This window comes from Pungitius pungitius, chromosome 2 (genome assembly GCF_949316345.1).
Source record: "Pungitius pungitius chromosome 2, fPunPun2.1, whole genome shotgun sequence".
Lineage (NCBI taxonomy): Eukaryota > Metazoa > Chordata > Actinopteri > Perciformes > Gasterosteidae > Pungitius > Pungitius pungitius.
In genome coordinates, this window is record NC_084901.1 from 17,662,956 (window position 1) to 17,687,970 (window position 25,015).

General features: G+C 45.4%; 1 protein-coding gene across 5 annotated transcripts in view; it reads right to left on the bottom strand.

Moving 5' to 3' along the window:
- Positions 1–25,015, bottom strand: part of LOC119211566 (transcription factor COE3-like) — an 87,694-nt gene that overhangs the window by 45,362 nt on the left and 17,317 nt on the right. For all 5 annotated transcript variants that reach the window (XM_037462568.2, XM_037462567.2, XM_037462571.2 and 2 more), the window contains exons 5-6: positions 23,984–24,057; positions 19,609–19,677 (exon numbers count right to left, since the gene is read on the bottom strand). In XM_037462568.2, the coding sequence (XP_037318465.1) occupies positions 19,609–19,677; positions 23,984–24,057 (143 nt within the window). The remainder of the gene's footprint in view (positions 1–19,608; positions 19,678–23,983; positions 24,058–25,015) is intronic.

Sequence of the window (25,015 nt, forward strand, 5' to 3'; positions counted from 1 at the left end):
GAGACAAACACAGGAGACAAGGAGAGGAGAAGAAGAAGAAAGCAGGGAAGACAACTGGGTGAAACAAGGAGAGGAAACCAAGAGAGGACACATGGAGAGCAGGACAGGAGACAAGAGGAGACAAAACAAGGGGAGGAGATGAGAGGATATAGGGAGAAGACTTAAGTGGAGGAGACACAACAAACTACCGCCAGGGTCAAACAGTCAGGGTAGAAGCAAGGCATCATGGGAAATGAAGGCTTTAACACACCGCGGCATCCTGGTTCACAATTTAAACTTCAGACCGTCGGTGTCATCAGCGTGACCCCCCCGCCCCCCCTCTCTCTCTTCTGATCACCAGATCCTGCCGGTCCTCGTATCGGAGCTCTTTTTTCCCGCCCTGCGACTGCGCCCCTAAACGCCTCGTCAACATGTTTAATCAAATTAGCAGGCAGCCAAAATTTGACGTTTTTCATTAATTATACAGGATAATTCTAATTGCAAATTCAAATGTATTCCCTCTGAACAGAAGGTGTTCAGTAATATTTCAGAGAGATTTGCATATTAAATGGGGGTCGCTCTGCATTATGTATGCTAATGTATGCGCATTGTCTTTATTTTTAACCGGCGGGCCATATGCGCGGCTGAGCAGGTGAAAACAGCCCCGAGTGCTTCGTTTTGTTAAAACAAACGCCACTCTGCATTGGCCACTTCTCCACTTCCTGTCCTCGGCTTCCAGGGGAAGTGTCACTGCTTCCTGTTGTGTGTTGTTGTGTGTCGTTGTGTGTTGTTTTTCACGGCTCTCTCTCTCGGTGACGCTGCACCGTCAGCGCAAAACAGAAAGCAGGGGTGTTACACAGTGTGAACCAAGCGCACCTCCACCTACGCCACCTGCACTCCCCAGAACACTCGCACACACACACACACACACACACACACACACACACACACACACAGACAGACAGGCAATGATGCGGTCAGACAGGTATGGAAAATAAACACTAGCTAGAAAAATGCCTAAAAAAAAGGAATTTTAAAATAAATGGTTATGTTCTATTTCTATTTAAAGTCAAAATCATGTCATAACTATAGGAATAATGTAGAGATTTATAGAACAAGTCGAAGATTCAACAACATTAAGTCAAAGTAGTGACTTTTCAAATTGGAAAAAAGTTTGAAATAATAAAAGTAAGTTATTATGTGACTTTTTAAAAGTCAAACTTTTGATTTATACAACTTTGAGGTATTATGTCCATAGAGAACGTGATGTGATGTTTTAAGTAACATTTTTGAAATTTTCAGTTGAAATTGCAATTATGAGATTAAAAAGTAAAAGTCAGAGGAAGTCATGAGAATTTGTCATTTTCAAGTTGTAAATACTATCAACATTTTGACAAAATCTCTGACTTTAGAAGTAACAGAAAGGATGTGAATGTTTACATTAACATGAGAACAACTAAATGAATAGACATGTGACGTTATTATTGTCAAAACAGACAGTATTTTGCTTTTTTATCTTCCTCGGCCTTCTTCTTGCTCCCAGAACACAGGGAGTGTTGGAGGAGCTCTATTCGGCTGTCGGAGTCCCTGTGAGCACCTCCACCCTCTCCTGGTGGAGGGAGATGAAAAGCCCCCCCAAAACCAACTCCACCCGGTACCAAACCCAACGCCACTTACCGCGGGATTACCGTGTCTGTTAGAAGTGATGTGGCTCGGGCGGAGACACTAGAGGGAATACTGAAGGCTGCGGAGCCTCCAGGTGAGCGAATCAAACGCTTCCCTCTTAAGTGTCAGAACCCACAGGAGGAGAAAACCCTCCAACTCTCGTCAATTCAAATGTTTGGTTTTTTTTAACTTCAGTGGGCCTGAAAGAGGCTTTTTGGGGGGGGTTGGCTCCTTGATGTCGGCAACCTCCTCTGCCCCCCCCCCCCAACACACCCCACACGACGGCGTTCTACGAGGTGTTAACACGACGCGGGATCGCAGAGGAGGAGGGAATATAAAGATTAATTAAAAATCAGCCAAGTGTGAGCGAGCGCCGTGACACGTCAAAGCAGAAAGTCACTTTAATGAGCTGAGATCACAGCTCCGCCTCCTCTGACACACACACACACACGGCTCTAACTGCATACTGTAGTTTTACTTTTATCAATGACTGTAGTGAAAGTTACCATGGGGCTGGTGGGTCATGTGACTTCCTCTGAACAATAACCTCCAGTTTTGTCAAATTAGCCGAGTGGCAGAAACGCACAGTCGGATCCAATAAAAGGCTCCGGCTCCTTAACTCTCTTTTATCTTTGTTTACACCCATCAACAACCCCCACTACCCCCCCACGAATTCCCATAATTCATTGTTGCTGTTACTGCAGCTAATAAAATCAGCTGATGAAGACGATTAGAAATAAAAACCCCGATTGCTGGACCAGTCACCATTTTTGTGTTTTTAGTCACACATTCAAATTTATGGATGATGATGTCTAAACTGTAAACAATAATAATAGCGTCAGCGTCATCGATCTGACAGAATGGCTTTAGTCTCTTAGTGATAAGTTTGTTCGACTTCCAAGTTTCTATTCTTTAAGTCTCTAGAGACCAGCAGGGGGCGACTCCACTGGTCCTATAGAAGTCAATGAGAAATAGATGTTCATTTTTCATTGTGATTACGTCACACTTCTCCCGCTCAGATTTGTTGCCTCTTTCTTTTTATTCTGAAAGTTGATGTTACCCAGTAACATGTTTACAGCCGGACTGTAACAGGCGCGTTGGAAACAAACAACAAGTCTGTGTGAAGGTTGAGAGGTCAGGAGACGTGGGATGTGGAATTGGAAGGGCGGCAGAACATCTGTACTCAGCTGGAACAAACAAGGTTTCCCAAGAGAAACTCCCATCATCCACTTCCTCTCGCCCTCTCTCTCTCTAAATATAAAACACATGTCTCTCTATCGCCGACCGGAAGCTGCAGATCTCAATCCAGAGATCAATCCCTCGCCACCACGTGAGATCAGACTGTGCACTGTAACCGAGGCAACGGTTAACAGCAACGCCGCCCGACAACGTGCTAAGCTAACGAGCTAACGTCAGAGAGACTCAAGCACGACAAAGGGATTGGATCTAAGCGCAGCTTGAGTCCTCAAGTGGATCCTGTCATAAGAAAGCCCATGTTTCAAGTGTCACGTGTGTATGGATGCGTGGTTAAAGGATGACATCATCAGTGTGATGGATGATGGGAGGAGGAGATTCCCATGAAATCAGAGAGGAGGAGGCAGGCGGGGCAGTTTGAGGAGAAAACTGATCAATTAAACTATAAATGTAAATGTATTTGAGTTAAATGTATCTCCAGATCAGAGACTTTGTTAATCAGCTCTTTGTTTGTCTTCAGGACACAGACAGGTAGCTGAAGAGGAGACGGACAGACAGGTGAAAAGAGACAGACAGACAGGTGGCACGAAGACCAAAGGAAAAATGAGAAAAGGGGGCCGACAAGGAGGGACAAAAAGACAAGTGGGAGAGACAGACAGGTGAAAGAGAGACAGACTCGGCTGAGTGACGGACAAGTGGGAGACAGTCAGGTTGGAGACAGACAGACAGGTAAAAGACAGACAGGTGATCCCTCCCCAGTCGGAAAAAAACACTTCATTACCATTAACAGACAGGAACAAACACTCAGCCCCAGTGGTGTGAGTGTGTGTGTCTGTGTGTGTGAGAGTGTGTGTGTGTGTGTGACTGACTGACAGCTGCAGAGAGCTACCGGTGTGAGTGCATTAATTAATGACTGACGGCTAAACAGCCACAGCAGTAATAACAGTTAAGCCTGCTGGCGCTCGGGGGGGCCACACCGACACCGATCGATGGATCAATGCTTGTACTCTTTCTCACACACACACAGTCCATCATTCTCACTTCCTCTACGCACTCCTTCACACACACACACACACACACACACACACACAGAAGTAGGTGGCCCGGCACCCTCGGCTAACGGACACGAGGCCCCTGGAGGATCCTCCAACACTCACTTTGTCTCCTCACGTTTGTTTGGTGTGTGTGTGTTTTTTCCTAGCATCCTCTAGTGGGGCATGGGGAGTGTGTGTGGGGGGGGGGGGGGGGAACTCTGTGAGCTAATTAGAAGGGGGGGGGTAGGGGTAGGGGTTCGGGTTTTGACAGGTCGGATTAGCGAGGCGCGATTAGGAGAATGGTCCACGTACGAACCGCTAAGCCATGTGTGAAGCCCGGGGAGGCAACGCCGTGCATGCTGGGAGAGGAAACCGAGGAGGACAAGCCCCTCCCCCCACCCCCCCCCCAACTCTCCACAAACCACAGGCCTACTTCTCCACCACCACCCCTGTAACCCGTCCCATCCATCCAAATACAGAGCATCGTATTTACAGCATCAGTCTTTATTTCAAGAATGTTTTTCAAGGTTTATTATTGTAGTACTATGTGGTTTGTCCTGTGTACTTGTATACTTTCTGCATACTTAAATACGTCTCTGTGTTTGATACCTGCTCGGAGACTACGAGTTTTGCCAACTCCACATGCCCTATTTTAATGTTTAATGTTCATTACGAGCTCTGGCCCAACCAATAATCAATCATAGAAATGTAGAGAGAACAGATATTGTTTTATTTGGTTGCTTAGTTTTTTAAATCTAATTAGATGTAGAAATTTGGCATTTGCGTTTTACTTTCATTATTATTAATAATCATTGAATTCCAGAAAGACTTTTTATTTCCACCATTTTACAGGAGAACAAACACCAATTTGTATTTCTTTTATTTAAATATTGTCTCTATGCTTTTTCACTCCAATAACACAAGAGAAATTCACTTATTGGATTATCAAGTCCTTAATCCCTTAATCTCCTTCCTGTGGTTTTATCTGATCATGTAACTAAATAACCAAGGAAGTCTTTGGTTTGTAAGAATCAAACTCCTTTGTTCCTATTAAAGGTCCAACGGACTTCTTTAAGACCCCCCCATAAAGATTATGGGTTCCATAAAGAGCTCCTGGTTTGTCCCTCCCGGCTCCCTGTACCTCCGGCTGAGAGGCCTTTAGGGTCCAGCTGCTGGACGCTTTATCACCACCAGAAGAGTTTAAACAATGGAAAGTGGGGAAGGGGAGAAGGAAGGAGGAGCGGGTGGGGTTATGGGGGGCGGGGGGGGAGGGGGGGGGATTTGGCAGAGCGGAGTCTTCGCTCGGCTGGCGGCGGCGGCGGCGTGAAGCGGACTCAGGGGCGTCCTTACTGAGACGCCGTTAGGCGTTAAATGAACACCTGGCCACAGAGTCGCAGGCCGGGACGCTGGGTGGTGATGAGGAGGAGGGGGAGGAGCAGGAGGTGAAGGAAGAGGAGGAGGAGGAGGAAGAAGAGGAGAAAGAGGATGGGAAGGACGAGCAGGAGGTGGTTTAAGTTTAGTCTGCAGATGGGGAGGGATCAGCTTCACAGGAGGCTCCTGATGGTCAATGCAGGAATCTGGTGAAACGAATGGAGGCTGGCGTGTGTGTGTGTGTCTGTGTGTGTGTGTGTGTGTGTGCGTGCGTGCGTGTGTGTGTGTGTGTGTGTGTGCGTGGGGTCCTTCTTTCCTTCGGATAGAAAAATCACAGATATTATCTCTGTTTCTTGCTCTTTTCCCTCCACATTTACTCCATTGTTTTGTGAGTGAATGGATGAATGGATGAAACCAGGTGGACCCATCGTGCGTTCATCTGATGGCCAGTGCTCCCATCACAGCTTCTCCTCCTCTGAGGTGAGGGAACGTTCAGCTCGGGGGGGGTGTACGTCTGGATTAGCATTAGCTAAAAACTCTCCACCAGTCTCCCCGAGTGTCATCCCGCTTGCTTAAGTTAAGGTGCAGCGACTGGCAGTGATTTGCATAAGTAATTAGCTAATGTGCTGTTCAATTTCTCTCCCATCTGGCTCGCTGAGCTACACCTCATTTCTCAAATTGACAGGCCGGTCACTATTGCTAGCCGCACGGCAACAAGGCGCCCACCAAATTAATTTGTCAACCTTCTCCTGTAATGGGACATTCACCTTGAAAACTCAATCTACCTGAAGGGGCGAGAGTCCGAGGGCAAGGCGGCGAAGATTTTTTTCCAAAATAACACCAAAAGCAATAAAAAAAAAAATGAAAAGGGAATTGTTTGAGGGGTAAAGAGCCGAGAGCAGGTGGTGCTGGTGGTGCTGGTGGGGCTGCTGGGTGACAGCGCTGGAGATTGGACGAAGGGAATGTTGTGTTTGAAGGAGAGCGCAGGAGAAAACAGATCTGAGGTCAGTTCAGAATGAAAGTGGCCGAGGAAGATTCCCTCAGCAGAGCTCAACCAAGCCTTCTGCAGCTGCTATTACAATTCAATGATTCATTCACAGCTTTTCCAGCTCTTATATCCTCTTCTGTTTTTAGTCAAATATATTTTTTTCATATATTAGAGGTTTTCAATTCTATATAATGTCCCATTTTAAAAGATTAATTGTTGTGCAGTTTTTACTGCACAACAATTAATGTCTTGTTAATGTCTTGTTAATGTCTTGAAGTAAATGTTACATTTACTTCTATTATTTACTTCAACTACACAACATCTCAGAGGTAAATATTGACATACATATATATTTATACTTTTTAAAGTAACTTAAAACATCTGAAAGCAACCAGCAGTCTATGAAGGCATCATAATTAATGCATAAAACTAATAAAATACAATCATATTGACAATATTCTGCTTTGTGAACTAATAAACTTTTTGAATGAGTGTGTGTGTGTGTGTGTGTGTGTGTGTGTGTGTGTGTGTGCGCGCGCGCGAGCGTGTGTAAGAATCTCAGATTCACATAACTTCATTTGGAGACAGAAGTATTGATGAATCCTCGGGGCATCCTGCTGCTGATCATTAAAATACACCATCACACACACGCACACACACACGCACACACACACACACAGACACCTCTGTTTTTTTGTAATTTATCTCTCTTCCTCCTCTTCCAAATTCCCTCCATCCCAGAGCAGGAATGGAGTGTAGTGTGTGTAGTTTTGGAGGTGTGTTTGCGTGTAGTTGTGGGAGTGTGTGTGTTTGTGTGTGTGTGTGTGTGTGTGCGCGCACTCAGGGACCAAAACCTGGGGAAATGGGCCAAAAAGTGAATCTAATGAAACCTCCCAAATTAATTTTCAGTCTCTTCCTTCAGCTGCAGGCAGAGAGACACAGAGACAGACAGACAGAGAGAGAGAGAGAGAGAGAGAGAGACACACACACACACACACACAAGTGGAGGTACACTTCCTGTTTCATCGAAGTTATACCGTATATAAATAATAATACATTTGATATTTTATTAATGTCTTTCGGCGGTAATTCACAGAAAGAAAAAAAAAATGTGTGCTTCAAATGACGCAAACGTTGACGCAAGAAAGTGAGACGAGCGGACGGAGAGAAAGACAGAGGCACAGAGGGGTGGACAGACAGAGAGAGACAGACAGACAGAGACAAGTAGACAGACAGGTAGAATGGTGGTGTGCAGCTCATCGTACTGGGAGGAGCGGTGTCTGTCTGTCTCTCATTTAGCTGCTCTCTTATTAAATTCCTTTGTACTGGGAGGCTTTTCACTCCACCAGCTGCTGCCTCTGTGTGTGTGTATGTGTGTGTGTGTGTGTGTGTGTGTGTGTGTGTGTGTGTGTGTGTGTGTGTGTGCGCATTAAGCTAACATAGCTATTAGCTTTGATAGCGGTAGCCCTTCCATATGGCGATCTAAGACTGCTCTTTAATGTAGCATAGCATGGCCCTGATGTTGCTATGGCTCCAGCGGCGCCCCCCCCCCCCCCCTTCATACCCCCACCCCACTGCCATTTAGCTCTCCCTTCCATTGCGCCACATGCCGCAGCGACCTTGGCGTTTCCAGCGGCACGCCCGCTGCCATCTGCAGGCGGCAGGCTTGGGCAGTAAAGCATCGCGACCCCGAGTTTTTTGGGCGCCGTTATGCCTCCGTCAGGGGCCCTGTCCAGATGGCACTACCCACTAGGAGGGGTTTTTACTGCGGGGCTGAAGGAAGACGACGGCGGGCGGGAAACGAGGATGAACTCACACCTCCCCTCCTCCTCCTCCTCCTCCTCCTCCTCCACCTCCTCGTACATCGCTCTGCCAAGTGACAAATTTCAGCTCGACCCCCCCCAAAAAGCCGCCTCTTCAGTATTTCAGTCATGACCATCCGGCAGCGGATGATCCTGCACCAGGCAAGAGGGCCGAGACGGAGGAGCCGGTAAAGTTGGAGGACCCGATGGAGACAGAAGAACCGGTAGAGATGAAGGAACCAGTAGAGATGGAGTAACCGGTAGGGACGGCGGAGATGGACGAGCCGGTAGAGACGGAGGAACTGGTAGAGAGCGAGGAGCTAGTAGAGATGGAAGAGATGGAGGAGCCGGTAGAGACAGACGGGCCGGTAGAGACGGAGGAACCAATAGAGGAGGAGGAGGAGCCGGTTGAAACGAAGGAGCTGGTAGAGATGGAGGAACCAGTTGAAGGGGAGGATCCAATGGAGATGGAGGAGCCGGTAGAGACAGACGGGCCGGTAGAGACGGAGGAGCCAATAGAAGAGGAGGGATCGTTAGAGGGGGGGATCCAATTCACTGACCTTTGACCCAACGGGTGAGAAGGCCCTGTTGATCTTCCCGCTGTGTTAGCATGTTGCAGTTAGTACGTTGCCATGGTGACCTCACTAATAAAGGTGGTCACAGTTCTGGTTTACTGGAACGTTTTGGTGCTGTGGAAATATTTTGGGGGGGGGGGTCTAATTTTGATTTGAAATATTTTATGCTTTGTTTATCTGATAAAAGATTATTTGAGACTTTCACTTAAACATTTTGAGTTTATAGTATGAAAGATATAAATAATCACATTTACTATTATATTTACATTCAAACCTCCAACCCCTCTTAAAGCTCTGATCAATCAGCTTGAATACTTTTTTTGATCTGGACTCTTTGGTATTTAAATCCCTGATTAAAGGGCTGTGCTTTTCTTTCGAAGTGTCATTATTAATTAACACCTGTTGCCTCTTCTCTAGTTCAATTACTAAATATATATCCTACACGATAGTAATAAATGCGATTGACAATATTAAACTACATAATCAACTAAATAAAACAACAAACAGGAAACACTGTTGAGAAACAAATAGAATCTATAACATCACAGGACAGATTTCCTGTTTTTAAGGGAAGGAATCAATCCAGATCATCTTAAAAAATAATTAACTGTAAATAAATAAAGGACAAAAAGATGTCTCCTCTCCAGGAGGTGAACTTATCAGCAGTATTTATCAGCATAACACCGCTGCACTACATTGCCCTCTCACACAAACACACACACACACACACACACACACACACACACACACACATACACACACACACACAGTCTCTCATTAGTGTCGGTCAGCAGGCATCAGATGAGACAAAAATAAGAAACCTGTGCTGGTGGTCAGGAGGAAAATCAATACCTCCATCTTTACTGTATGGAAGGGGGGGAAGATGTGGACAGGGGGGATTCTGGGTAATTCCTGTCTTCAAATTACTACGAAAGAAGAAAATAATATACATCATATTTGTGTGCTGGTGTTTGGGTGTGTGGGTGTGTGCGTGTGTGCGTCTGTGGTTGAGTGTGTGCGGGTCATCGGGGGGGTCTGAGCCCGTCCGTTGGCTATTAGCCACCATTTTATCTCCTGTTAGTCTTCTCATCTCTAACTCAAAGAGAATAAATAAAGAAGTTTATCCCTCTGAAACACCCAAAAAGAAAAGGAGGGTGGGGCGACTTGTGGGGGGGGGGGCAATGAAGAAAAAAAAAACGGTAGAAAAAGAAAATCTCCAATTCATTGAGATCAAGTCAATAACACTGTAATATTTATGAAGGCTGGAAGCCAGGCTGTCCTAAAACCCAAACTCCAGCAATCCTGAATTATAAATTGGTATTGATTTGTGTTGTGGGTGAGTGAGCTGCCGTGTGTGTGTGTGTGTGTGTGTGTGTGTGTAGCAGCAGGATACAGCTCAGCTGCTCGATTGTTTTCACGCTTTCACAGAAAAAAGAAAGTGAAGCGTCTTGTTTGCCATCAGTTTGTAACGCTGAAGAAACTCTCAGAGAAGGTGAGCGTGTCTGTGTGTGTGTGTGTGTGTGTGTGTGTGTGTGTGTAGATGTGTGTGTGTGTTCGTTTGTGTCTACACACTGGATATACCACTGTGTGGAATTTGTTGAATTATGTCAGTTCACTCGGAGTAAAATCCTCTTAATGCTGGTTCAGTTTCCTGGAGATTTTCTTCACGCTGCCGGTGAGCAAACACACACGCACACACACACAAAAGCACACACACAGGTTTGTCTTTTGTACTTTTACGTGTACGCGTTGGGCCTCCAGACAGAAGGCGGGCAGATCGATCAGCGTAAAGGTTCACAGTGATCGTGTCTTTTCCTACCAGGTGAGTTCACCTCAGATGATGAACTTCAGTGGATTTGTTTGTTACCGCGGTAACTGCTGGATGTTCTTATTGAAATATATTTTAATAAACACAATCAGGGATTCATATTTAAAGTAAACTCAAACAAAAGAAAGCAGAGCTGCAGGAATAGTATTCACATGGACATGTTTGAGGGTTTTTATGCCAACAATAAACAAGAAAAAAGCTCACACACACAGACACACACACACACACACACACTCAGCATGGTGCTGGCTGTGTTTAGCCTCGGCGGTGAGGTTGGCGGAGCTGATGGACACCCACTGCGGTGCAAAGGGATTATACAGCCAGTGCGGCAGGTAGCGACACACTCTGTCATGCTTTAGACCTGCTGCTGAGACAGTAAGAGTGTGTGTGTGTGTGAGTGGGATGTCATCACTGGGAGTCAGTCAGTCCAGTTCTGTTAAGTATCTGCAGACCTCTAAGGGAACTTTTAACTCTGAAGGTCTGGAGCAAACTTTTTGTCTTTGTGAGATTTAAATTTTAGTTTTGGATTGTTAAAAAATCGAGGAAACTGAAGAACTACCTTTCTACATCACCTACTACCTTGCTTCATCAACTACTTCCCGCTTTCATCTGCTACTTCCTGGGTTATCACCTACTTCCTGCCTTCATCTGCTACTTCCTAGGTTATCACCTACTTTTTGTGTTGTCACATACTTCCTGTCAACATCCTCTACTTCGTTACATCACTTACTTTCTCTCATCATTAACTTTTCATCGTCGTCACCATCCTCCTTTAGTCATCACCATCCCCATGTAGTCATCACCTACTTCCTGTTATCACTTACTTCCTGTTATCATTGTCATTGTCTTCTACATCCTGTCGTCCTGTTATAAAAGGTCCTTTCACCCAAATCAAACACAAAACAACTGGAGTGAAGGCAAACAGGTGGAGACGCCTGCAGGCCACTTGTACAGGTGGTGTCGCTAACTAAGCTAACTATGCTAAGCTAACTTTAGACAGCCTCAACTCAAATGTCCACTTTCTTTCAACCACCATGGCTCGCATGACTGAAAAGGGTCCGTGCAGACAGACAGGCAGTCAGACAGGCAGGGTTTAGGTCATTATGTAACCCACACCAGTGGCTCTCCTTGCCCCCCCTCTACCCCACCACACACACCCCTGCCTCCCCCATATCCCATCCCCCATCTTTATATAGAAATCAATACCCTCTTAATCTGCCCTCCTCGCTCTTCTTGCACATTGCCTCCCTCCTCCCTCCTCTTATTCTCACCCCTCCATCAACCCCTCCATCACCCGTCGCTCCATCTTTCTTCCTGCTGTCGCTGAGTCTGGACTCGCCCGCCTCACATTTCATTCTTCACACCGCAGACACACACACACACACACACACACAAACACACACATCTGAAAAACCTACAATACTACAAACCAAAATAATATAATTATTCTTACTTTCATTAGTAAACATAAATGACTTATGAGGTGAGATATTTTTTTAATTGTTTTCTTCGCTGTGAAAATTGAATTTTTACACAACTTTCCCTTCTAACGAAAATAACTGCTCCTCTTATGATTGGAAGATTTCACACTGAGATTAAATGTTTGAATCTTTGGAACCAGAATAGAAGCTGCAGCAAGTACACAACTCTTCAGAACTTCTTACTCTCATCTCTAAAGATCGATTTAAATACCCAGATTAATACCAACAAGGACTACAAAGGCAGTTTTTGCTTCCAACATGGCAGCCGAGACTGTTAGCGACCGCTAACCGATCACATGCGACCGTCACCTGCCTCCACCGACAGGAAGTGGCAGAGGAGCCAAACCAACGTCTGCTAACACACACACACACACACACACTCCCCCACATCTGCTGGCGAAGCAGGAGTCCACGGATGGTCGTCCTTAATTAACCACACCGCACTCATATTCCTGATTAAACCATGTGTATGTGTGTGTGTGTGTGCGTGTGTGTGAGTGTGTGAGTGTGTGTGTGATGGAAGGTTATCAGTGCATTCTTAATTGGGAAAACACTCAAGTGATTAACAAGAAGAAGAGGGGCGAGCGAGCTTCAGCCTGAGCATCAGTGAGAGTTGACGTCCTGAATACTGAAACAGTTTCCTCTCTGTGCCCTAAAAACGTCCCTAAAGCTGAAGCTACTAACTCTACTCGTCAGGTGTCCTATGAAAACTGAGATCAACCACGTGATTCGCCAGTGGTGAGGGGGAGGGGGGGGTGTCTTTGGTGAGGGGGGGAAGCCAAAGATCCCATGATCCCCCGGTGAGTACCCCGCCCTGTGTCAGGTGGGGGTGGGGGTGGGGTTTCCTGCTGAGCACAGCTGGATGTTGACACGCTGGGGCAGCTAACGAACCTGCGGGTGATGATGTAATCCCTCAATCCAATTAGGAGTCAACAGGAAGTGGGAAGCAGCCGACGAGATGGGATCAGCTGTGGTCCCCCCCCCCACCATATTGGCGGGTTCACCCAGCGATGCCTTCAGGGCTCTACACCATAGTCGGTTATTTCTGGTTCGCCTAAGGACGGCCACTTCCTGTTCCCGGTTAATTTCACAGGTGGAATTTAGATTAATTTGTCAACACGGAATTGAAACTTCTGACCTTCTATTTTAAAACCTATATTTATATAATTGTATCCCCTTAAATCTGTTTTCATATTGCATTTCTATTTGTTTTTTTCACTTATTTTTGTTCGTGTTAAATTTTCTTTAACTCCCCCATAATAATGAATATGTCAGGAACATGAATATAGTTATATATATAAAATGATATACTATATATAGTTAACTATCAGATATAAGAATACATATCTTTTGGTTTTGGATATTTATTACTATTTCCCAAGAGATATTGGACTAAAACAACGGCTGATTTTATTACCTACAGCCATGATGCTTCATGATGACCCCCGGCCCACTGTAAATTTCTCCCTCCATGCACAGCAGACCTGAAGGAGACCCAAGCCCCTACCCCCCTCTCCCCCCCGAGATTGAGACACCTAGACAGATTAACAGTCCCCCCCCCCCCCCCCCCCCCCCCCGGTCCCACCACCAAACCACCAAACACACATCTTAGAAGGAGAAGCTCAAGCCTCCTTTGCTTCTCCTGAACGTGAACACTTCTAGAGAGGAGCGGTTCTGGTGAAGAGATGCAGAGGTCACACATAGACAGCGACACAAACACACACACACACACACACACAGCGTTACTCTAGAGCTATTCTTGTTTCTGGTCTTGGTCACATAAAGTAAACACAACTCTAAAAACAGGACTGACACTTGGCCTATGATCGTCCCCGCCCCCACCCTTCTCCCCATCTCCCCCCTTCTCTCTCTCCCTCTCTCTCTGAAAAAAGTCAACGATTAGAACTCTGATAGTATACAGCCAGTGATTTTAACGAGGAGGAGAACCAACACGAGAGGAATCCAACAGAAGTCTGAGAGAAGAACTCAGAGCGTGAGAATAACTCACATCTGCCAACATCTGTAATTCACACAGACTTCAAACCTGATTAGTGTCCACTGCACCGGACTGGGAGGACTATAGGAATTCTTTTTCAATTTAATTTTCATCCCTTGGGAAACTGCAGGGAAATGTGCAGATGTGCCGCCTTTTAGCCCAACAATACTAGATCCTACATTTCCCACAATGCACCTGGAGGTACTGTTACGAACTCTATCCACACTTAATATGACAGAATCTTATCACACAGCCAATCACTTTACCCATGATGCATTGTGTAGTCTCTGTTACACGTCGTCGTAACGACGGCGTCCTCCGATAACTGACATAAACCTAAGCCCCCCCCATCACACTCAAAATTAACCAGAAACCCCTGCGGCTACCTTCAGGCCTTTCCTCTCCCTCTCCGACTCTTCCTCACCCTCTGCCTCCCCCATCTCTCTCTCTCTCTCTCTCTCTCTCTCTCTCTCTCTCTCCCTCTCTCTCTCTCTCTTCTTTCAATTTTAGCCTGCCCAGTAATGTCCTGCTTTTATTGTAAATCTATACTCTTAATCTTGCCGGCTCCGATGGGCCCCGCTCCCCCCGATCAATATGCTACGATTGCTGGGAAGAGTCCACGGGGGCAGCTAACCCCTCCCTCCCAATCTCACCCCCCTCTCCCACCAGGACCCTATGGAGCTAACCCTCCATAGGGTCCAACCAGGAAACGGGCCTCATAGTTAAAGGACTCTCACCCCAAACAAAAGCGACTGGTTTCACTTCATTAAGGGAGATTCTGGTAGTGAAATGCATCCTGGGAGTCGTAGTTGACTTCCCTCCTTCAGGCGTCGTGAATGCTGGTTAACAAAATTCAATCTTCTAACTTCACTACACGTTAATTCTAAAAACAACAAGACAAATAAATCTGGTCCAATAGATGTCTACGAGAAAATTACTTTTTCTGATTTACTCCCTCACTAAACATTGTAAACATGGATTTATGGTCTCAATCTCTAGTTTCAAGTTTTCTTCAATGCAGCGTGATGTTAGTTTAGCAAATTATAGTCCATTTAGAGTCAAACAGACCACAAAGTAGGAGATACACGCCGATTGACAGCTTTTCTACCTCCTCCTCTGTCTAGAAACTGGCACTTCCTGTTTACTGGTTACAAAAAAGCAATATAGCGATGACAACTACGTCCACTTCTCATTTACGTGGGTGTAGTTCTCAAGTACAAACATAATGACAGAAATAATTTGCACCATATTATTGCTGGTTTGACTGATGAAGGTTAAGGACTGAAAACAGACTTTTTTTACATGTAACTAACAAAAAAATGAAAAGAAGAAACGTGCTCTGTTGTAAATCAGAGGCTCCTGCTGCTCCTGCTCCAAGGAGACCACAAAGCTTCTTAACTGGGAGACGAAGACGGTGAGCATGAGTTTTAGCAAATAATGAGATGGCTTGGAAAAAAAAAGAAAAAAAAAACATGTCATGTGCAAACGCATAGGCCTTGACTTTTCCCTAATTTGGTTCACGTGGCAAATAAAGGACACTCACTTCCAATGTGTTTAAAGCAGGAGGCTGATGGGACATTTTTTACTTTATTAGATTTATTAGGTTTTCACTCTAGTGTTATTGTTGATTCTTCTGAATATTTCTTCTGAAGTGGCTATTTGAGCCTTTATAAAAAATTTGTTAAATCTACATGTTTGACGAAGGATATAAAGTGTTTGATACAGTACACTGTGATGTAAGAGGTTTAAACTGTGATTTTGGATGTTTATAAAGTGCTCCAGACTGTAAGCCTCCTGTTTCTAGGGAGATATTATTAGTGTGAAACTCTTCAGAAAAAGGAAGCAGTTCCTGTTAAATCCAAGCTTCCATGATGTTTCACCAATAATTCTCGAAGGATCTTTGTCTCTTTCATCCACATTTTGTTCTCCTAAATGTGCTAAACCAAATAACTCCTCTCAGTAAACGGTTCGATGGCCCAAGGGTCCCTGCAGGAGGCGAAGCGGGAGGCCTATGGTGAGGGCTGAGGTCAAAAGTCACACTCTATCACTCTAAGCTCACCGCTCAACAGACAACATCAACGCCGCAAATGGCGTTACAGCATCAAGTGCTGATCCGTGAGTGTGTGTGTGTGTGCTTCAGCGTGTATATGTGTGCAAAGTGGGGGTCGTGACCTCCATGTAAGGCCCGGCCATTAAAGTGGAAGGGTGATGGTCATAGGGAGGAGGAGGGAGGGAGGACGAAGAGGCGTGTTCTGGGTAATTAGAGCTCGGCCCCCTCGTACGCCCCGACACTCAACGGCAATTTATTGCCCCGCTCGGGCAACTTGTCCACCCATCTAATTGCAATATTAGCGCGTAATAGCGGCGGTGTTGCGGCGATCCGTCAGCGTAACAGTTCTGCCGCCTCGGCAGGATTTCGGCCATTAACGGAGGAAACAAAGCGACCTCTGAGAGATCAGCGCACATCTATATGCACACGCACACACACACACACACACACACACACACACACACACACAACCCAAATCACTTGCTGCTTTTGGAAGAGACCCCAATGAAGGTTCAGTTTGCCACAAAAGCATGTTTCTATTTTATTCAATTTCTTTATTTTTTTAATATATAACTTTTTATTTTTTAGACTTTTTATTATTTACAATATCATTTTAATAATTTATAACAGCAGTGTCTGAAAGTCTCTTTCATTAACTTATTCTCTTTGTGTAACATAATAAAGAGTCAAATAAAATCACTGGGTTTGTTATTTTCAATGTTATGTTATTAAAATAATAAATGCAACCTGTTCCTAACATCTGGTTTAACCTGCTGTTATTAACGTACTCGCCTCAAAAGCATGAAACCCAAACTTCAGTCAGGAGGTCAAAGGTCACAGTGGAGAGATGAGGCAACGCTCACAGATCAAGGAAAGCTAATAAAACAGAGAAAGAGCTTTGTGTTAAATGATGATGCATGAAGATCCGTGTGTGTGTGTGTGTGTGTGTGTGTGTGTGTGTCTGTGAAATTGTGTGTGTGTCAGTTTGATTTATTTCAGCGAGACGTGAATTCACAACATTAAACCGCTTTACTGTAGCTACTGAGCTACATCATTTGCATGATGATGGGTCACTAAACACAGTCAAATACCTCACACACACACGCAGACACACACGCAGACCCACACACACATTTCACAAATGTAAATATCTATGTATGTGTGTGTGTGGGGGGGGTGTTTAAGTGTGTATCAGAGCGGCCACAGTAATAAATCCTGCATTTCTTAACAGGCGCTAAAATGCATAAAAACAAGCGGAATTGCAGTAAATCACATTGTGAGTGTGTGTGTGCGCGTGGACACGTATCGGCGCCCTGTTGTGTCCTAATTGAAGCGGTGGAGATGCAGAGGATTTGGAGGTTTGTTCTGTGGCCGACATGGAGGTGTGAAGAGGAACGAGGGAGCGAACCCCGACATCTGATCACAGTAACGACAGGCCACTACTTTACCATTATCTGCTAGACCAAGATTTTTTGATACATTCTTGCTAAAATCTGTATGAATATTTCCTTTCCTTCATATTTTTATGATTGTACAGTAAATAAAACCATGTTGTATAAAGTATTACAATTATACGCATTTTGCACTACTTAAACCCAGCATTCACGGTAAAGAAACACTTTTAAATGTATTTATTTACATATACATAGTCAGATTTCTTGAAATATTTAACAAAATCAACCCTATTTTAATTATTGAATAGGTTTAAAATGTTATAATGAACATTTTCTGGCACTTCTATTTTCTTTGTCGTGACGAGGTGGAGGGAGTGACTGACGCTCTACCCAGCGGTACCCATAATGCTTTGTCTTGGAGAAAGGGGTTGGGGGTTATAGAGTCCATCTCATGTGTGACAGAACACACAGAGAGGTGAGAAGGCCTCTAAAAACACCCATCAAACACAACACACAGTCCGAGGTGAGAGGACAGAGTGTGTTTGTGTGTGTGTGTGTGTGTGTGTGTGTTCCCGTTCTGGCATGTATGAACACGTGTATATACATTTCCTCTTATATGTAGAGAGAGCGTGTCTGCATTCATACGGCATAAGTGTGTGCATCCCCTCTGTGTGTTTGTGTGTGTGTTTGTGTGTGTGTGTGTGTGTGTGTGTCTCTCCTGGCGATGGTCCAAGGCCTCTCTAACGAGCCAACATGGAGATAATACTCTCCCCCCCTTCCCCTCACTCTCCCTCCTGACCCCCTCTGAGGTCATTGGCTCCCACTACCGCGACCCGGCCAATCACAGCCGGGCGCTGTGACGGACAGCCGCCGACTCCAAGGACACCGAGGGCAGAGGGATTAGACGGCGAGGACGAGCGCCACGTTAATAAAGGATTGTGATGCTGCATAAAGTTGTTGGGGGGGGGGGGGGGGGGGGGGGTTTGGAGCCGTCTGACAGGCTGTCAAAGGTGTTTCATTATTATTTTATGCAGCATTTGATGAAAAATAAGTGACTGAAAATATATAACAGGGGAAATGGAGCAGGTTTGGTTTCTGTTGTCTAACTAAAGAGGATATAACAGAGTTTCTGATGGCGGCTGTAGGAGGGGTGAGGTGTGGTTAAAGGTACAGGTGCATGCTGATGCTGAAGCAGGTGACTGCAGTTTGGCTACACAAACATACACATAGTATATCACTTTCATTTCCTGAGGATGCCGTTGCTGCTCGGGTCCGTCCCCAATAAACGTCCCCAAATCCACTCAGACGTCACCAAAGCCACACATTGCAGAACATGCCTGAGAATCACCATTGTTTTGCTTTTCTTTAGCTTCAGAGTAAATTAGGCATGTGAGTTCCCTGCTAACAGGAGATGCTAACAAGAGATGCTATCAAAGATTTTTGACATAATGGAAACCATGTTTAAACTTTAAACTCCATGCCAACATGTTTGTTTAGTTCCCCCAAAGGTTTACAGAAACCATAAATGTTTCTTTTATCGACTATGGGAAAATACTCTTGATTCATTTCCTCAGTAAGTCTTCTTCAATACTCTATCTGACATTATGTGGACCTAAATAAACCCTAATAACAATATGTTTCTTACAAAAATTAATCAGCAGAAGTCACATTCAGAAACCTGAAACTCCAACATCCTGCGGCGCGACAACAGCGTTATGCGACGGGTGTTGATTAAAACATTCACACAGCGAGAGGTGAGGAAGTGAGGAGGAAAAACAACTAACAGAATTGTGACAACGAACCAGAGACGATCAAACATCAAGTCCACGCAAGCTGAGTTTTAATTGAGGAATTAACTGAAACCAGGATGGAAGGATTTGGAAAATCAGCGACGGAAAAGTAACTTGAACAGAGAGCCTGAGGCCATGATGCCTTCAGGCGTCACGGCACAATCAGTAGAATCCATTTGGCCACTTCTCGCCCTGCTAGGTACATGGAATAGTTTGCTTTTCCATTCTCATCCAGATAGGGAAGTTCCTCAAATAAAAGATCAACACCTACCTGGATGTAAATGAACCTGAGAGTTGCGGTAGGAACTAAGGAACTCAGCGAGTTAATCATGACACAGCGTGTCTGTGTCAAAGCAGGAAGAGAGACAGAGAGAGAGAGGCGGACAGGTCCACTTCGGTAGGGAGAGAGAGAGAGACAGGTTCAGAGGTCCAGACGGGTGTGGGGTCAGATGTGCTCCTACCTGTCGATGATGACGGGGTCGGAGGGCGTCTCGTTGCGATTCCCGCAGCTCTTCTTGTCACAACACCGGCTGCAAGAAAGAAGAGAAAGAATAATGAGTCACGCAGGGACAGAGGTTAGCATTGCTGCTAGCGTAGCATCCACTAAAACAGCTGGGACCATGTCATTTCAGATTTAATATTCACATTTGTTTTCACATTCGCGCTTCAAAAAAAAGTTTCAGAGGATCTGTCCAACAAATATTTTAAAACATTATGCGGACATCAATGTATCAGCGATAATATAATGTAATATATAATGGATGAAAGACAAACTACTTTTGGAAATAACATTTCTATGTATATTTCGATTCCATTTCACACTATTTAATTCAGTCTGCACACACATTTAAATCTGGGCCCATTGGATTTATGAGTATTGAAATAGAATTGAAAATTTCACATCAAGATGGCATCATTCTCTCCAAGACATATTTAGGGATTCATTCACAGAGCTGCAAAGATAAAGTGTCACAAAATTATTTTATTTTGAAAAGCAGCCCTCTTTTCCCTGCACTCTCTGTCTCTCCGTCTCTGTCCAGCTGGGTGGGGTCCAAACCAAGGTCACTAACAGTTGGACGACGCCCAGCAATTGAGGCACCACTGTGGACCCCCCACCCCCCAAACGCCCAACCCTCTATGCCATCGCCCCTAACAACCAGCTAGCCAACCGGGCAGCTGCTCGCCAAACCAGCCGTCCAGGTAGCCAGAGGACAAACCGGCGCTCCGCCTCCGACATAAAACCGGCCCGGAGTCAGTTGAGGCATCTGGAAGGGGGCGCTGGGTTTCTGCTTCGGCCCCCCCCAGGGTGGGTGGTTGTGTTTGGGGGTTGGGGGGTGTAAGTGTGGCATGTCGAACAGCAGCAGACTGAATCCAATGCATCAATATCCATCAGGCGGACGGGAGATGTTTGGTGTCCGACGGCGGGAGGAAGTCAGTGAACGCACCGCGGAGATCATTACAGAGCCCACAATTATATATTTAGAATTCATTATAACTAAGATACCCAATATATACATATATATATACATATATATATATATATATATATATATATATATATATATATATATATATATTATTTTTTTATTTTTTTTATTTTTTTATTGCGCCATTTTGTAATATTTAGATGTTGAAATCTGACTCAATGTTTAATCAAAAACTGAAATACTTTTTGTGGGGTTTTTTCACACATACATTGTGTGAGGATTTCTGTTTTTCTTAACATAGATAAGTACACGTATCAAAAAAGTAGTTGTAAAACAATATTTACCGTATATATAGATGTAATTATCGTGTTTTTGATTTTTGATTTCACCAACGTCAAACAAGTTGACATACAAACTTATTATACAAACCAACTCCTCAACAAATAAATCCAAATACTACCATTTTATTTATTAATTTTGAACAAAGGAACAGGTTACAAATAAATAGTTCAAATAATGAGACTGAGGAAAGAATTGTTAACTCTCCGTTACGTAACAGAAGAGAAATATTCACATTAATATCTCAGAATGACAACAAAGCCTCTTTCTCATTAGCATATCTTCCGGTGATTCTTGAAAAATTAATCGGGTCACAACATGTGAGCTCGCGACGTGCACCGGCGCCCCCCCCCCCCCCCCCACCCCCTCCCCCTCATCACTCTGTCCCGAATCAAATTGCCATTCGACAAACAAGCGTAAAAAATGCCAAACGAGGCGCTTCATGAATCATTTATCGCCACGTTTGATCCCGTAAGTGCAGAAAAATCACAAACTAAGCGCCGTGTTTGTGTCCCCCCCGCCCCCCCCATCTCTCTCTTCACCCCCCCACCATTCCCGTATAGATGTATGCGTGTATGTGTGTGTGTGACTGTTGCCATAGAACGCGCCACAATAATTTATTCCCCCAGCTACTCGGAACCATTAGTGAAAGTTCCAGGAGACCAATTAGCATTGGAAACCCACTGGTGCCGCTGTGGTGACAACCTCCTCCAAACTGCCAAAGAAGTGTTATAAACAAACTGGACCCCAGGAGCACTGCCGGGGCCCCTCCAGGGACCCGGGGCCCTTTTTTCCAAAAGACAAAAACAAACCTTGGCTGAGCGTCCACAATATCGCCTTAATGACGTTTCCCCCCGGGCCCGTGAGCAGGCTAACGCCGCGGCCGGCTAATGACTGAGAGCAACAACACACGCGGACCTGAGAGAGTGAATGTGTGTGTTTGTGACGCTAAGAAAAACGGCAAATGTAAAGCAAACAGTGTGTGTGTGTCTGTGTGTGTGTGTGGCTGAAAACAGGAATAATAAAAGCTGAGAGTTTGTGCCACTGTCGCTTATTTTTGGCGGGGAGATTCTGCCGCTGCAGATAGCATATTTTGGTTGTTGCACACACGCACACGCGCACACACAGGCCACCCGCCCCCCAAAAAAAACAATTCAGCCAGGCCGCGGCCACCGGACGGTTGCCTGGGCTGCGCGAGCATCATTACCGCTGGCTGCTCCTCCTCGGCCGCCACTTCAGACGTGGCCACGAGTGGAGTCTACTTCAGGGCACAAAGGGAGCGCGGGGGGGTTTGTCCGGGCTTGTCGGCGCTGTGTTATCACACAAATTTAAAAAAAGCCCCTTCAGAGGGTCTCCCCGGAGGACGGTGTGGCGCCGGGCGTCAGAGCCCCGTCGCTCGGATCACAGGCGTCCAGATAACGGCGAGCGCGCGGCTCGCTTTGAAAGGGCAAGCGCTGTAATTACCTGAAGGCCTGGAACGCCTCGCCCCCACTGCCGGCCAGAGCCAGACAGTGAGAGCCAAAGAGAGAGAGAGAGAGAGAGAGAGAGAGAGAGAGACAACCAGAGCCCGGGCCTGGAAGCATCCCTTCCCTCCTCCTCCTCCTCCTCCTGGAGCCTGGCAGCGAGCGAGAGGAGAACCCGAGGCTGCCGCGAGGCCTCCGGGATCCCCGCTGGCAACGCCGGCGTGCCAACCTGGCCGCTCGCTGGGTTGCGATTGGTGGGGAGGGGGGTGTTTTGGAAAGCGGCGGGGTCCCGTTTAAGAACGGTTAAATGCCCCTCCATGATGTGATGGAGAGGCCACGGCGGGAACAGACACACACACGCACATAGATTCTGACACGTCGGTCTCTGGATCAAACTGCAAAGTATAGTGAGTTTAAAGTAAAACGTCACATTGCTGAGAGAAATTGGTTTTGTGTCCGAATGTGTTTCCCAAACATGTGACTCTTTCTGAGCGCTAACTGCTGAGTACATCACTCCCACCGGATATAATTTAGCTTCATGAAAGCACCTCTACCCACTTCTATATTAAATTTATATATATATATATATATATATATGGAGAGAGAGAGAGTGCTCGTTTGTCATTCTGTTGGTCGAGTGCCACTCCAGCCCAGGTGTGATGCAGGTAGAAGAACCAACAGGGATGCCTGGAGAGACGTCCTCACCTGGGAGACGGAGAGACGCTCCCCAATCCCTCCCTCATTAGCGAATGGAAACAAGTCCACCAATAGAAGGGGGGGCTAATAATTGCACTCGATCATATAACGAGTCAGAGTTAACATATTTATCACTTTGGTGCTGACAAACCAGTTTACCGTTAAGAACAGTCTACTGAACAATAATGCCAGTTTTCCAAAGAGAAAAACCAGTCAATCAGCACGCCAGTATACTGCAGTAATAACCAGTCAAGTTGACTTGGATAAAATATCAACATATTTTATTGTCTTCACGTGGCTCAGAAGACACACGCCATGAGAGTCCAGCTTTAAACATGTGTGCGTTTGTTACGTGTGTGTGTGTGTATTTTTAACCCCCCTCCCCTACTCTTCTTCTTCACTCCTCAGACTGAACCAGTAAAACCATTAACTCTCAGACAACAACAAGAAGGAAACGTGTTGATTGGTGTGATGAAGACAAACAGCTGCTCTGTGTCTTCTCTTACAGACACACAAACACACACACACGCGCAGCCGCGCACACAACACCTTCTGTACCTCTCATCCACAAAATTATTATTTTCACTAATTTTATAATCTCAAGAAAAGACAGGAGTTGAATAAAGTAGTGCTGCTATTATTTATATTAGGCTAACACACAGCAAAAACACAACAAACACACTGCTAACACACAGCAAAAACACAACTAACACACAGCAAAAACACAACTAACACACTGCTAACACACAGCAAAAACACAACTAACACACAGCTAACACACAGCAAAAACACAACTAACACACTGCTAACACACAGCAAAAACACAACTAACACACAGCTAACACACAGCAAAAACACAACTAACACACTGCTAACACACAGCAAAAACACAGATAACACGCGGTCTTTACCTGCACATGATCTCGTGGGTGAGGAGGACGCGACACATCTCCGGGTTCTTGTCCTGACCTTCGTAGAGGATGGGCTGTTGGGGCGGAAATACAGACAGGAAGCTTGATTAGTGAAAACAAAAACTCCTTTGATCTGAGGTTTACTTTAGGTTTTAAGCCCATGTGAACCAGTTAAATGTCAATGTGAACCAGCTTAGTGTCCTTGTGAACCAGTTTAGTGTCCATGTAAACCAGTTTAGTGAACATGTGAACCAGTTTAGTGTCCATGTGAACCAGTTTAGTGAACATGTGAACCAGTATAGTGAATGCGTTAACCAGTTAAATGTCAATGTGAACCAGCTTAGTGTCCATGTAAACCAGTTTAGTGTCCTTGTAAACCAGTTTAGTGTCCTTGTAGACAGGTTAAGTGTCCATGTAAACCAGCTTAGTGTCCATGTAAACCAGTTTAGTGTCCTTGTAAACCAGTTTAGTGTCCTTGTAGACAGGTTAAGTGTCCATGTAAACCAGTTTAGTGAACATGTAAACCAGTATAGAGAACATGTGAACCAGTTTAATTGACATCTAGACCAGTTAAAAAGAAGAAGAAAACCAGCTTACTGTAGCTGGGACCAGTTCCCGGTTCTTAGCCGTGTGGTTTTATGCACTAATGAGACATGAGTGTATGTGTTGATGCGTGCAGTCCCCTCCCCCCTCCAGTCCCCCCCCCTCCCCCCCCCGCACAATGCTCCTCCTCCTCTCTGACTTCAGCACCAACAACAACAAAGTCAAACATGGCCTCCAACCACCACCTCCCCTTTCGGTGGTCTCAGCCTCCTCCGGCCTGCCCTGAATTTCCTGCCAGATGGTGGGCGCTGTCCCCCCCCCCCCCCCCCACTGAGCTGTCATGTCAGCGTCCGGATGATGGATGACCGCTGTGTGTGTATGTAGGTAAGTGTGTGTGTAGGTAATACCCTAGTGGTTGTAAATGAACTCCAGTAACATTGCGTGTGTGTGTGTGTGTGTCCTCCCCTTTGGTCCATTCTTTCCAACGAT